This window comes from Typopeltis vanoorti, chromosome 6, assembly GCF_054136105.1.
Source record: "Typopeltis vanoorti isolate ZY-2024b chromosome 6, IOZ_Tvanoo_1.0, whole genome shotgun sequence".
Lineage (NCBI taxonomy): Eukaryota > Metazoa > Arthropoda > Arachnida > Uropygi > Thelyphonidae > Typopeltis > Typopeltis vanoorti.
The window spans coordinates 4766955-4783800 of record NC_143554.1 but is presented as its reverse complement, the minus strand read 5'-3'; the positions used below and the strand labels follow the sequence as shown (position 1 = coordinate 4783800).

Genomic DNA, 16846 nt, shown 5'->3' with positions numbered 1-16846 from the left:
GATTTTTAAGATGGACTATAAAAGGGTGTTGGTTAGCAGTGGCTCTTTTTTTAATGATTTTGGAGGAGAGTGGAGGAATAATAGTGGCCAATTCAGCAGAGTATTGTCCATGAGAATATCTGTAGAAGAGGCACAAGGCAGAAACTGAATATCTATGAGAGAGGGATTGAAGTGGGTGGGTTTGTGAGAGAGGGATCATTAATTAGGTGGCTTGTCCACCTAATTAATGATCAAGCAATCTTAGAGAGGATTTTGGTGCACCACCCCAAATATGGGAACATTATTCCATGGTTGGGTGGATTTGCACTTTGTATAGAATTAACAGTGAAGGTATGGAGTAGTGTCATGTTCGAAAAAGTACACCAAGCTTTTTGATGGCTGCAGAAGCTACAGTTGAAATGTGGTTGTGCCAGGAAAGATCAAAGATGGAGGTCAGTCCAAGAAGAGAAATCTCATCATGTTTTGATATCTTAGTATTACTGAAGGTAAGAGGGAGGGATTCAGGTTTGCAAGAGATCAAATAGGACTGAGTTTTAGTGGTAATGAAGTTTACAAGATTGTTCTTGCCCACTGGGACATAGTTAGGAGATCTGAGTTCGGGTCCCTGGCCATGGTAGATCTTGAGGATTCTAATACTTGAGCACTAACACGTTTGCCAAATGAAAAGGAAGAATGGAGTGTACTGTCATCAGCAAAACTATGGATAGGATTGGAAGTCTGTGAGAGCAGGTCATTTATATACAAGAGGAAGAGAGAGGATGAAAGAACAGAACCTTAGGGTACTCTTGCATTGGTGAAAAAATCTGGTGAGAGTAACCTGTCCACCATGACATACAGTGGGTGACCAGTGAGAAAGTTGGTGATCCAGCTGCGTATGGTGAGTAAGCCCCTGTGCCAAACCCAATCAAATGCTTTTGAAACATGAAGGTCAACTTCTACGTAATACCGATGACTTCTTCCATTTAATACTATGTGAAGGAGTATCCAGAGCATGATTTGACAGTTCCAACTTGCTGTGCAGATGATTGTAGATGTAATTTTGTTGTTCAAGGCAAATGTTTATCTACAATCTGTCTAAAATAGGCTAAACTGCAGACACAAGAAATTTTATACATTCCAGGATGTGCAAGAGGATGACATTAATCACTGTTAGAAGAAATGAAGGTAGCAAGTCAAATAAGTGTTTGGAAAGTGGCATGGAGATTGCATTTGCATTGAATTTTAGCTGTCTTTTCTGATGTAACCTGATTATAAAGGAGAGCTACCTTCATCTGTTCTCCCAAAGATCAACTTCCTCCTCTTGCACATCCTGGAATATATAAAGTTCCTTGTGCCTGAAGTTTAGCCTAGTTTGGACAAACTAGTAGATCAGTAAATATCTGGCTTGAAAAACACAAAAATTACATTGATCATCTGTATAGCAAGTCAGGACTGCTAAAACATGATCTGGATACTCCCTTCACATAGGATTAAATGGAAGAAGACATTGATATTACACAGAAATCATTATAGATGTGAGAGATTATTTTTAGAATTGGCAGTAACTATGAATCACCACCCCAATATCAACAAATATGGCTACATTAATTTATCAAAAATCTTGGAATCGGTCACTGTAAGACCAGATTACCTTATCTAGTTTCATATCCAAATTAATTTTATGGTTATCTGACTCTCTATTGGCTGGATAACTAATTAACTGGAAAGTTAATTCATAGTGAAGAATTTGTGGAAACAAAAACACATGTTAGTGATTACTTTACTTCTAATTAAGAAAATAATAATCGATGTTTCGACCTCTGTATTGAGGTCATCACTAGGAAAACAAATACATACAAGACGCAAGCTGCATGACACTACACAAAAGTAAGAAAAATCTAAATGCTTTGTTAATAATCATTTACCCTAGCCTGACCTCTGGTGAAAAAGAAAGAACCATAAAGTTAAATTTTTTGTACCAAAACCTGTTATCACAGAAAATTCAAAGATGCTTGTGAGATGCTGATTCATTTTCCAAACTCAACAAGAATAACAGATTAGCAATTCCAAAAGTTTGGAAGACCCATCTATAATCCATAAAGCATTCAGGCATAGAACTACAAAAGAATAAGAAGGCAAAACTCAAAAAACCTCCATACACAAAAAGAAAGAACAAAATCTAAAAATAACAGGACTGTAGAGAATTTTACTAGTAGCTGATATAGTTCCATTTTTAGTGTATGTTATTTTCCATAAACTATTTTAATTTATTTCTTTATGCGTCTATAATAATTTTAGTTTTAGTTTGTTTTTTTTTAATCCTTCCTCTTTCTTTCCCTCACCAGTGGTCAGACCACAGTAGGCAATTTACAAAACAGTTAAGCTATAACTTGCTAGTGTATTGTAATATAGCTCATGTTTTAGTGTGTGTATATTCCTGATGACGACGACCTTGATATAGAGGTGGAAATGTCAGGTGTTATTTTGTCTTAGTTTTAAGTAAAGTACCCTCAACATGCACTTTTTTCTCCAGAATCTTACATAACGAATGACTTCTGATAATGTATATGTTCCAGTAGCTGCCTTTTCAATGACTGCCCGAGTTTCCTGACAAAAAAAGTAGCAGGCATTTTTTTTTAACTAGATGTAGCCTCAGCTAGCATGAAATTTCATCTTGTTGTGCATTGCATTTATTTCTAATTTTTCAGCCAAATTGCCAGCTCATCTGATTTGTTCAGTAACTAGTGGATACCTACCAACAGAGTACCCAATATGAAGGAGAGGACTGGACATTAGGTTAGGAGTACCAGTTGGTTCTCCACATTCCATTCCTTAAACACTACATGGAGATCTCCTGCCACTTATCTGGCTTTAATGATTAAGCAAACCATCTGCATTTTATTATCCTCTTATGTGTAAAATAGCTCTTAGAATATTAATGGTATTTGCTTTTCTTACAATATTTTAAATAAACTGTTTTTTTTTACTACCTTAAACGTTTTTTTTTTTTCGATGTGTATAAATGTAATACGAAATCCTTAAATAAATAAATCAGCTAATGCCTTTTATTCCCCTACAGGGAGCAGGTGAGGCCTATCTAGCTTTTGGAGACTGAGGGGGCAGTTCAATCTCCACCGGTAGCCAATCAGAGATAGCTGACCCATGTCTGTCACGAAGTATAGGCAGCACTGATAACGAGATAGCCAAACAAGTGTGCCATATCTTGGTACCTAACAGGACATGTTACTAAGTTAAGGGGATAATAAATCCCTCATTATTTTAAAGCCGGATACGAAACTTGGAGATCGAAATCTACGAGTTTCATGCCGAAGAACTATCGGCGAGTCCAAGCGTCATCAACACCTGGGTAGTACAACACTAGGGCAACTCGGAGCAAAGGTGAAGCAAGTTACATCACAATCCTTAATATTTTCTCATAATGTAAAACGCAGCTCCTAGGAGATGTATTACTGTTTTACATTATGAGGAGAGGTCACTACCCTTGGTAGTGACCTCTCCCTTAAAGGTTTAAGGGTAGTGATCACTATCCTTAAACTTTGGTATTATGCAGGTCTGCCTACTCACTGATGAGACCTCTCCTCATAATGTAAAACAGTATAAATTTAAAGGTAAAGATGAATTCTGATGACTTGACACTCAGGGTAGCCTGAGTTTCAAAACATTTCAAATAACTTGATAAAAAACGTGACACAAAAACGTTACATAAAAAGGCTTATTATTTTATATATATATATAGGGTAGGTAGATATATATATATATATATATATATATATATATATATATGTTAAAGATACCAAGCTATTTTAAACCTGGTTTAAACCTGATTATTTTAAACAGGTTTAAAATAGCTTGGTATCTTTAACATTTATTATACCCAAGGTAAAATACTTTCTACATATAGATATATATATATATATACAGAGAGTACATATTTGAGTTGCAACTCTACAGTTATAACAGAAGAAAATACAGGAAGATGGTTTGATGTAAAATCAGGTGCACACCATCTCCTTTTCATCTGCTATTTATCATCTATATTAATCTCAACATGAAAGAAAGTGGCAATAAACCTGATATTAGAATCAGAGATATCAAACTTAGCTCTTTACTGTATGCAGATGATGTTATACTCCTCAACAAATCCAGTATGTCTCCAGAATTCTCTAACTAATCAAATAATAGCGATAAGAAATCTGGCATGAAAATCAGCAATAAAAAGAACAAAATTAAAAAAATATGCAGGAACACATAAAACCACATTCTCAATTGAAAACCTATAGAATAGAACAAGTAAAATATTTCAGTGATTTAGGCCGAGTTTTTAGAAAATGTGGCAATTTAAATATGGAAAGAGCCAACAGAAAAGCAAAGCTGCTAGGATGGGGAGCCAGATGAATATATTTATATGGAATAAGAGAGAAATTAGCTAAAATACCTCTAAACTAGCAATATACAAGACAGTGTTCAAACCAGTTTTAAGTTATGGATCTGAAAACTGGGTCAGAAATCAAGTACCTCTTCAAAGACTAGAGATATATAAATTCAGAGAAAAATTAAGGGAAGTGAACAGGTGGCATCAATGGCAGAATCATATTAAAAATGAAGATATGAATGAATCTGACACTCTTAGCATTAAAAAATGTGTAGGAAGAGTTAAGCTAGGGTGGTATCATCACTTAAACAATGGAAGAGAGAGAGAGAGAGGGGGGGGGGAGGAGTTTAGTTAGCTAAACTAGCATTTGATGCCAACATGGCAGGAAAAAAAAAGAACCACAGAGACCAAGATGGATGAATAATCAGAAGTGACCTAGAAGACCAAAATATTAGACATGACAATATTGGAGTGCTGACAAGTAATAAATTAATTTGGGAAAAAAAAATGTTGATATCAAATTATAATATAAACTTAATCATGTAGTACTGTCATAATATTCTGTATTCTGTATGAAAAAATGAAAGACGAAATTCACTATGCGACAGTGATCTAGAATATAATGTGTCATATGATAGGGGTTATGATGCCTGTACCTACAAATGCAATCTGGCAATCCTTAAGGATCTGCTGTGCTAGTGTACTATAGGTTTTCAAATTTCATGGTGAGAGCCACATAGCAAAAAATAAAAAAATAAATGGTCCCTAGACTAGACAAGGGAGCTAGCTGAATTTTGTATATTACAAGTTACCAAGGAAAAGTAACCTGTTCTAAGTTAACTTTGTCTGTCAAAATCAGATTCAAAATATTTAACAGAATATTTCAAAATATTTTCATTTTTCACAGTATGGAGAATTTGAACCAAACAGCAACGCTGCATTTGATATATAATGTCCCTACATAATGCTAACTTAGAAATTAAATGCAAACAATCATAACTCACCTTTGTGCTAAGCAATGGATAAGATTTATTCACTTTTCTCAAACCATCTAACATCTTTGGCAATTCAGAAGGATTCACAGGTTCCACGGCTATTTTAATTACAGATTGAGTGTTAAATTTGAGTGGTCTAAAAATGTATAGCTCTTCCTGATCTTGTATATCTACAATTGTAGAAGTCTTTACAACTGGCTGATCTATACCTTCTATAAGTACCCAGTTTCCTGAGGGTACTCTGTTAACTTCAATATTGTACCTTGCTTCATATATCCAAAGTCGTCCAACAGTCATGATACGAGAATCTTCTTCATCATTGAAAGTGTAGTTTTCTCCCAGTATTCTAACATCACGATTAGCATACAGTGTACCACTCATTACCCTGCCAAAAACATGAAAACTAGTAGCATCCTGGGTGGAATATTGCTTGGTGGTATGAATTAATAGAGGACCCTTTTAAAATAAAAATAATTATTCATAAGAATTCAGAAATGACTATCTGAAAAGAATTACCATATGAAATATAAGTACAGAAATAATCAAAAAGGTTTAATAATAAGCATATGACTAAAGAAATAAAATAATAAAGAAAATAATGTAATAATAAATGATAAAAAGAGAAAGAAATAACAGAAGTTAAAAAGGAAAGAAGAATAAAATAAAGATGTCACTTGTAAGTAAAGCAATACAAAAGAAAAGAAGGTAAAAAGAAAAACAATTTATGTATAACCTATAGAGTTTTACTTAATTTACAAATTATTTAAAGAGACATTATGAAATATCTCTTTAAATAGAGAAATATCAAAGGCATTGCTGAAATGCTAACTAGCTGCAATATATACCATGTTGATGTTGACAAAAGTATTTGAACACCTTACAACAAGCTTTGCAAATTTCATATCCTACCACATGCAAATATTCAGGTAAGTCTGGTAAATAAAAGGTAGGATGTGTTGAATGCTTTGCACTGTACTCGATGTCAAAATGCTACGTTCAACTGAACTGACAGATCGCCAACGTAGGATGGTAGTTGAGTGTCACATGAGTAATTTATTTTGTCTGTGACATTGCTATCTCCATCTCAGTATATCTAAATCCAATGTCTTACGTCATTTGTAGATGGATGGTACTACCACAACAGGAAAATACCCTAAGAGGCCACGATGAGCTCTGTCTTGGAATATTTGAGTGCCTTGCATGTCATTAACAGAGAGCATTGCAGTCAGTCTGGAAAATGCTACAGGGACATCTGTCAGCACTAGAATCTACAGATTCTAGAGTTGCATGCCTTAGGTTAACACAGCACAGTTGATGTGAACAAGCCACACATCACCCCCATTCAATGCCAAATGACATCTGGACTGATGTCTTTCACACCATTCCTGGACTATGCATGATTGCAAAAAGGGTTCTGTGGAGCAATGAATCATGCTTCCAAACATTTTAGTCTATGGTTGTGTTTGGATCTGAAGATTACCCAGGAACTGTTCCGGCAGGACTGCATCATTCCAACTGTCAAGTTTGATGAAGGCTCGATAATAGTATGGGGATGTTTCAGTTGGATGGGGCTACATCCATTGGTGGATATGCCCAAAAACATGATGTCTGATGACTACCTAGAGATCCAGGACAACTTCATGCTTCTGATACTGTGGAAGTACTTTGACAGTGACCCTTGCATGTTTCCACATGACAATACTCCATGCCATACTGCACCGCTTGTTCGAGACCAGTTTCCACAAAACAATTAAAGTGTTGTTCAGAGTTCCAGAAATTTGCTCCAGACCACAGCAGCAACATCAGCACTTTTCACAGCGATCTTTTCAGCTGAGTGAAAAAGAAAACTAGACTTTTGTTACAGTGATTGGTTTTTGTAACAACTAAGCTAATAGTGTTAGTAATAAAGAATATTTGAACCAGACTAACAAATGCTGTGTGCTTACAATTCGCATATGATGACCAGCAACGTGATCTGTACATACCATGTTTCTTTTTGAAAGATGATTAGGTTACAAGAATATGATCAAAACTGACAGTATCATACTAATCTTTGAGAGCTCTATGATAGAATATATGTAAGGGATCAATAGTGTTCCTATATATTCCTGATTTTCTTTCCCTCTGTTTTTTCATGGAGCTATTACCCTTTTTTTTTTTTTTTTTTTTTTTAAAAGATTGAGATGTTCAATTTCTAGGCTTCTTACATTATATGTCTCATCTTGTAGGATTTTAGAATACGAATTTTCTGTGATGGATGGTGAGTTTCTGGGGACTGCATAACTGAGTTCATTTTGCTTGGAGACCTCCAAGACAGTAAAAAAAAAAAAAAAAAAAAAAAAAAAAAAAAAAAAAAAAAATGCAGGGATCTGTTGTTTTCTAATTTGATGATAAACTTTAGAGTTTATAAAGTTTAATTACTTCATCTTAGATGGATTGGAGTTTACTGCAAATGAGTTCTACTAAAGGGTATATAATAAAAGTGAAGAGAATTAGAACAAATATACTGAGTGGTGATTAGTTGATATATGGTTCACTGTTTTTTTAATCATCCATTTAGTCTCAGACTGTGCCTGTAATAATAATATTATTATTATTTTGTATCAGGAAAAAAAATTTTTTTTTTCAGTGTTAGTGTTAATCTTGTTTCTGGATCACAATTTTCAATGAATGTGAGTTGTTGCAATGAATGCATAGATACTGCTATGTGACTTTTTAAATGTCTAAATCATTATGATATAACACTGTATTCAAAGTACAATCTGGTTATTCTACGATGATAAAATCATACTTTACATTTCTTAATAAAAATCTGAAAAATGTGCCAAAGAATTATATAAGTACTTAGTAACATAATAGAATCATACCTCAGGATCACATTCAATCATTGCTTCAGCTAATTCTGTATCCTGGGATCCAGTATATACATGTTCTACTTTAACTTTAGCATTGGCTGCTGGAGATGGGATGTGTTGCACACACATATCTACAAACCCTAAATAAAAATATTCATCAAAAAAGTGCATCAACTTACTCAAAGGATATTTATTGAGTATGACATTAGCAAACCAATAAAATGAGGAATCTGCCTTGGAAGAAATATTTTTTTTAAAAGAGAGAAAAAGAAGGTGGACAGGTGGGGGAGAAAAATGAACCATTTCATGTGGAACAGTTAGAGGGATATTTGCATAATGCTAGAAGAAGCCTAGATGGGCAAAATATATCAACAATATGGGCTTTTCAATCATACATCATCATAAGATTAGACAAAAAAGAAGAAAGAATGTGTATTCCTTCTTACAACCTTTCAGAAAAATGGTTATTCTGAACAGGAAACTACTATTTAATCCACCCATATTGAAGATAGAAATGATGTAGCTATATATCTCTGCCATATAACAGTTCTGTCTCTCCTTAAGTTACATAAAGTTCTCAAAACATTTAAAATCCAGACTTCTTTCACTCCTCTTCCCAAGCTCCATTGCTTACTCATACAGCTAAACTAAAATATAACAGCTTAAAATATCTTGATATTTACTGTGTATGGTGCAACTACAACATGCCCTATTTTGGTCAGACTGAAAAATCCATTGAATTACTTCTGGAAGAGAATATGAGAGACATCACATAGGGCCAAACTAGAGGCAGCACACTGTTTAATCATGTCCTCAATTTTGCTGAAACTAACAATGAAAACTATCACTCATCTAGTCAAATGAAACAAATCAGAGAACATCTTTAAATGCTATGACAAACTGAAGAGAAGAAATGTGGAATCTAAGGAAATCATCCTCAATCCTGTACATCCCAACACTAACCTCAGCTATAATCTCTCTGATTATCACTGCGCTGCTATCCAACTTTAGTGTTCACATAATCATGAATGCACCCACCAATAAAGTGGTACACAGAAAACCTTCAAATATCAATACATTGGCATTATAATTTATAGCTATGTGCTTGCAATATTCGTTTGTATTTCTCTCTTATTCATGTAATGCACCTAATGAAGTCTTATAAGGAAGATGAAACTAGTTGTGCAGTTTATTTAAATAAAATATAGTGTTTCTATATTTTTTTTATCTGTTGGCTTCCAGTCATTTAATCTACTTCAAATCTATCTATCTATCTATCTATCTATCTATCTATCTATCTATCTATCTATCTATCTATCTATCTATCTATCTATCTATCTATCTATCTATCTATCTATCTATCTATCTATCTATCTATCTATCTATCTATCTATCTATCTATCTATCTATCTATCTATCTATCTATCTATCTATCTATCTATCTATCTATCTATCTATCTATCTATCTATCTATCTATCTATCTATCTATCTATCTATCTATCTATCTATCTATCTATCTATCTATCTATCTATCTATCTATCTATCTATCTATCTATCTATCTATCTATCTATCTATCTATCTATCTATCTATCTATCTATCTATCTATCTATCTATCTATCTATCTATCTATCTATCTATCTATCTATCTATCTATCTATCTATCTATCTATCTATCTATCTATCTATCTATCTATCTATCTATCTATCTATCTATCTATCTATCTATCTATCTATCTATCTATCTATCTATCTATCTATCTATCTATCTATCTATCTATCTATCTATCTATCTATCTATCTATCTATCTATATCTATCTTTCTTGTCGCTGAAGTGTGCAGACGTGTCCAAGGTCGCTCTTGCCTAAAGTTGTGTTTTGTGCGGTCGAATGCGTCAATCAACTTCAAGATTTATATCTACATAATCGTAAGCACCTAATCTATCGCGTTAAAAAATTAGTTTTCTAAATTTGTGAAGCTAGGAAAAGTTATATTAATTTTAAAATTTTTAAATCTTCTTTGTTCGTGTGCTTATTGTTACAACGGTATGCCTTCGAGTACCGGGAATTTGTGATAGCTTGCGTTTCCCCTTATTCGCCCGAAGCAATGGCCAGTATAAACCACAGCATATCACCACCAGCAGCAGCCGGTCCACGCCCGAGCTCAGCAGGAATCGGTCAAAGGTCGCAGAATTCCGATCAAGGAAACGACACCAGCCACATCGCCAGAGAAGAAAAAGACATCAGTCTCAGCCCCCCGGACAACAACGGACAAAGGTCAGTACTCTCTGTCTCCTATGCTAACATTGTAGCTAATACTTCAGCGCGAATTAATACCACTGCCACAACGCGTACAAACGTTCACCCAGCCAACCGCTTTTCCCGAGATAACGGAATTGTAATTTTCGCAATCGAAAATACCCCACTGGAAAAGTATCTAGATGCAGTAGCTCAACATGTTCCCCCCAAAAATATAACTCACATATCAAGAGTTGCCGGAACCGTACAAATGTACTTTAACAACGCATCTTGGTCTGAGACATTAATTGAAAAGGGAATAGACATCGGAGCATGCCACGTGAATATCTCACCAATCGCAATTGCTCCCACAAAAGTAACAGTGTCAAATGTTCCACCGGAAATAAGCCATCAAATGCTTCGCGGATTACTATCAAAATACGGCGCAGTGACAGGTAAAATCCGAACGCTACGCGCCTCTACAACTAGGCCTGAATTCGCTCACATCAAGAGCTTTAGAAGACAGGCTCTAATGCACTTTGGCGACAATACAATCGGCTCCATACCCAAAATAATCAACACAGAAATAGATGGAGTACCCTACACCTTTTATATTACTGTTGCTGCTCAGTGCTTTTACTGCCACGAAGAAGGCCATGTAAGGAAGTTATGCCCGTATATACCCAGAAATGAGAAACCGGTTAACAACACTACTAACCCTAGCGAATCAGAGAATCAGAAGCAGCAAGCAGCCAACCCCAAAAAACAGAGCATCCCTAACAAACAACAAAGATCTCAAGGAAACAGCTCTCAGCCCAGTACCGAGGAGACAAAATCAAGTGGTAGCACTAAAGAAACCCAACTTTCGAAAGAACCTCCACCAACATCGATTAAAAGCAATCCTAGAGAAAAGGAAACGGAACACAGACAACTAACTAACTCTGATAAAGATACAAATAACGAAGAGGAGCAAGAAACAAAAACGGAAAAAAATCCAAAGACAAACCAGCGCAGCTGCAGCAGGGAACCTTTGCCTCCAAGCACTCTGGAACCCTCCCAGCAGCCTGTAGAGGGGGATGAAGAGATCGAGCTTCTTGAGTCCTCAGATGATGAAGAGGAAACTGGAAATGCAAGTCTTCCTCACACTGAAGGCCCACTCACAAGTGAGCAGCTTCAGAGCTTTCTTAAAAAAGTTCGAGGCTCTTCACAAAAACTGCTGACAGCCTATGACTACACCGCTGACATCAGTGGTCTTATCACCCAGCTGGAAGAGTTAAGAACTATTCTGGCAGGAAAAAGAGGGAGAAAAACCACCAATCTCAGGAAAAGGATATACTACCTGATAAACGGGCTTGAATCCCAGCGGCAGCGTAACTATCCATAAAGGAAGTGAGGATTACCGCACCAAATAAAACTAAACCATAAAAATAATGAGCACCTCAATAAACCTTCTCTCACTAAACGCTAGAGGATGTGCCACACCACTGCGAAACAGGCTGGTCCTGCAGCATATCCTTGCCCAACGGCCAGAAATAGTTATGCTGCAGGAAACAAACTTCCATTGCAATAGCAAAGCTTCATATCAACACTGGAAGAACTGGCCTTATACCATGCACCACTGTCCTGCCATACAACTTCATGGATCGGGAGTCAGCATTGGAATTCACCAAAACAGCGCTCTAAAAGTAGAAATAATCGATACCTTTCCTGGGTGTGCAATATATGCACTCATTACAACTCAGACAGGAAAGAAAATATATATCATTAACATATACATCCCACAAAATGACCAGCTTGCAGTGCAGGTACTGGAGTTTGTGCGAAACCACCTCAGCAAGGTCAATGACCACATCATACTGGCAGGGGATTTCAACTGCACTCTGGATCCTGCAATGGACAGACAGCAATGCCAAGAACATCGACACTCACTAGTTCAGCTTCTCCAGGATGTAATAAATGACTTCGAGCTGACTGACACCTTCAGACACTTGCACCCACATGAGAAAATGTTCTCCTGGAGAGCCAAAGGTGGTCCTACCAGTGTCTTATACCAGGCACGGCTCGACAGATACTACACATCGATGCACACAATACCCTACATCAGGAGAGTCACATACCATCCATCTCATGCATCAGACCATGATTCCATCCTTCTTAACATTTGCTTTCCTGGACACACCAGATACAAAGGAGGAGCATACTGGATATTTAACAACAGCCTACTAAAGGATACAGAATATCTCAGAACCTCTAAAATCTATATCGAAACTCTCATCAGAAATATACCTACTTCACAATCAATTTCCGAGTGGTGGTCACCTTTTAAATCCAAAGTTAAGGTATTCACTCAAAAATATAGTCACCGAAGAAATTTGAACAAGCATTCAGCCCTTAAAAATTTGCAACAACAACAGCAATTGCATCATCCAGAATCTGAGGAATACCAATCCCTAGAAGCCACCATACGCTCACACCTAGAGCACTCTGCAAGAGGAGCACTAATAAGAGCACGACGCAAACATATTAACTTCGCAGATGCCCCTACAAAGTATTTCTTTTCACTAGAAAAACGCCAACAAGAGTGCACCACTATATCTGCTATTAAAACAGATAATGGAAACATCATAGAAAATAATGACGAAATCCTCTTATATACCTTGCAGTACTACAAAAATTTGTACCAAGCCAACCCAACATCTATGGAGGCCACGAATAAAATTCTCTCCGATGTGAAAAGACTCTCACCAACAACAAGGAGTAACACAGAACTCCCTATCACGTTACACGATCTGAAAACTGCCTGCACCTCCTTACCTAAAGATAAATCTCCTGGCATAGACGGGCTCACCACTGAATTTTATCAGTCCTTCTGGGAACAGCTTGGACCTATCCTCTACAGAGTATTTGTCGAAGCGAATACCAATGGCTTTCCACTCAATATGACAACATCAGTTATCAAACTCATTCCAAAGAAAGGAGACGCGACGAAACTAGGAAACTGGAGACCCATCTCTATCACAAACACCGACTGCAAAATTATATCCAAAGCCATTGCCAACAAACTTAAACCCGCTCTGAGCGAAATAATAAATAGGCATCAGAGCTATTCCATCCCTGGAAGATCTATCCACGAAAACTTACATCTCATAAGGGATCTCATAAGCATAGCGAACAACAACAGTGAAACAATGGGTCTTGTAACACTAGACCAAGAAAAAGCTTTCGACCGCGTTGAACACCTTTACCTCTTCAACTGCTTGAAAGCATTTGGCTTTGGCTCAGGCATCATTCACTCTATTAAAATGTTGTATGCCAAGGCACAGTTTTGCATGAAAATAAACAACAGGCTTACCATAACTGCACCATACAGCAGAGGTATTAAACAAGGCTGTCCACTCTCCGGTCCTCTTTACACAATTGCCATCGAACCCTTTCTGTGTAGACTCAGCATGCTGCTCAAAGCATGCCGCCCTAAACTTCCCTACCAAACCATAACCCTGACAGCATATGCTGATGATGTTACAATTATAGCCCGCAAAGAAGAGGACTTTCATAACATACAAGTGGCATACCAACAATATCAGGCAGCCTCAGGAGCCAAACTAAACACACATAAAACCATAGGACTGTGGTGTGGCAAATGGAAAAACCGAACCGATTCCCCAATGTCTGGTACCTGGTCCACAGAGGGAAACAAATACCTGGGGATTTACCTAGGAAACACACCCTCTTATGTGGATAAGAACTGGGAAACACTAAACAAGCGTTTCAAGCAAGTTCTAGGAAAGTGGGCAGCAATACGAGCCTCTGCCTCCACAAGAGGGAGAACAATAATCGTTAACCAAATAGCCACCAGTGTCCTTTGGCATACACTAAAGATCCTTACGCCACCAGTTCAATTCATCAAACAAATAAAGTCAACCATATATCGATTCATATGGAATAAAACAAACTGGCTTCCCTACTCCCAGCTATGTACTTCTCTCAAAGATGGAGGACAAAAGTTGGTCTCCATTGACAACAGGATAACAACGTTCCGCGCTCGATTTCTCATAAATGCCCTACAACAGGAAATATCACACAAATGCACCACTGAGTATATTTTCACTTCTGCCACTAGAGGTCTCTCTCTCTCCACCACCTTAAGAATGACAACAGCTCAAGTGCCTGTAAGTTTAACAAACTTCTACAAAGACGCCCTTCGACGATGGAAGAAGCTAAACCTCCAGCACACAGCGAAGACAGCATCCCTACCTGAAATCCTCATGGAACCCATCTTTCACAACACGATGGTAAGAAGCCCGATCACTCAGAAAGAATTTTTCTTTCCTCCATGGAGCTGGCGAAACGTGAGGATCTTGGGTGACATTCTTTCTCCAAGCCTCACCTGGCGCTTTCCAAATTCGCTCGAAAACCTGGAATATGGGAATGAGTCTGAGCAGATAGACACCGTAAAGGCCGCTTTTCAAGCCGCTATGCCTGATAGCATAACAGAAGTGGGGCTTACTCCTCCAAACTCAGAAGTTTTGGCGCCTATCTTTCTGATAAAAACCAATAACTCATGGGAGAAACTTACACCCAGCAACACCAACAAGATCTACAGCACCCTAACACAACAGTCAAACCAAAGCACTTTGATGGAAAATCCTGCATCATCTGATCAAACACTATTTCAATGGGATCTACCATATCGCACAAGAGCCATCAAACCTGACGCAGATATTCAGTGGAGAATGTGGCATAATATATTACCTACTCCTACTATATTACGAAAATTTAACTCAAACGTCTCAGATAACTGCCTCTTCTGCTACCAATTAGGAACGGTCCGGCATGTCTACTTGGAATGCCCAGTCAACACTAAATTAATCAGTTTGACTCGGGAAACGGCAGCTCTTACCTGTGGTAATCTTCATACAGAAGAGGAATATTTCAATCTCGTCCATGTGGAGCCAAATAACCATTCATTCTGCAATTACCTTTTCATCACCGCAAAAGCGGTAATATACAACTTCTACCTCAGACATACAAGACCAGACAGCACAGCAACTTCACAGAGAGAGGCAACTGACCAACTCACTGCAGCCTTCCAACAAAAGGTGAGATGTCGGATCCTACACGAACATCACTACCATAGGCAAAACAACACCTTAGATCTTTTCCACCAAGAATGGAATCCACGGAATCAACTCCTGGCTGAGCAGGGCGACTGCATTATAATCCAATTTCCAGCATAGAAGTGACACCTTTACCCCCCCCCCAAAAAAAAAAAGAAAGGGGGAAGAAAGAAGGATTGTTGTGCTTAACAGTGCGAAAGTTAATCAGCTGGCACTCTCATGTTAATAGATAATATTGTGCAATAGTAACTTCTATGTTCTTCCACATTTATGTTCTTATGTTAAAACAAGATCTTATGTTATCATGTTAAAATAACTCTTAATGGCTTTAATTTATTTAAAAAAAAAAAAAATGTAATTAGCCTTATAAGTGACTTCGATGTAACATACCTCAACAAGAGTATGTAACCTCTCTGTCTGACTGCAGAGAACCAAAAACCGGTTAATCCTGTATATAAGATTGTTATGTTTACAATAAAAAAAAAAAAAAAAAAAAAAAAAAAAAAAAAAAAAAAAAAAAAAAAAAAAAAAAAATATCTATATATATATATATATATATATATATATATATATATATATATATATATATATATATAGATTTAATGACTTAAAAAACCGAGATAATATATATATATATAGATTTAATGACTTAAAAAAACCGAGATAACTCATAAAGATTTTAATGAGAATAATACAACTAGTTTCGGCTTATAACAGTCTTCCTCAGGTATTCATAAAGGAAAAGAATAGTAATAAACATTGAAGTATCTAAAAATAAAAAATTTTAAAAAAATGAAAAATAAAAAAAACCTGGAAATTACAGGTAAAAATTGCCACACATAATTGATACATAAAAAACGTTGTTTATTTTTTCAAGTTGTTCTAACAGGCATGCCATTGTTTATTGCAAGTGTGTGTGCAGGCTCACGTGAACGCCAATAAATATTGAATAACTGCAGCATGGCTAACTGGGATGTTATAACTCAAATTGTTGTTTAAGTGGACAGGGTTCAGCAGGATTTCCCTAGATTTACAATTTTTCTCTCAAACTCATCATCACAGTGAAAAATATTTTCTGATCTATCCCAGCAAACGGAATGGTTTTGTTGATCATCATTAGGATTATTTGAAAAAAAAAAAAAAAGACTCGATAACGTAGTAGCATGAGATCTTTTGTGAGAGATGTCTCTCTTATGCTCTTCTATACATCGGTCAATAGATTTGTTAGTTTGTCCAAAATAAGGGATATTGCAATCGCACCATAATTT

At 36.6% G+C, this 16846-nt stretch overlaps 1 protein-coding gene across 1 annotated transcript in view; it reads right to left on the bottom strand.

Annotated features, from left to right (window-relative positions):
- LOC150105257 (116 kDa U5 small nuclear ribonucleoprotein component) overlaps positions 1–16846 on the bottom strand; it is a 358330-nt gene that overhangs the window by 105656 nt on the left and 235828 nt on the right. Inside the window, exons 14-15 of the mRNA XM_090394018.1 lie at positions 8235–8362; positions 5377–5823 (exon numbers count right to left, since the gene is read on the bottom strand). Of these exons, the coding sequence (XP_090250144.1) occupies positions 5377–5823; positions 8235–8362 (575 nt within the window). The remainder of the gene's footprint in view (positions 1–5376; positions 5824–8234; positions 8363–16846) is intronic.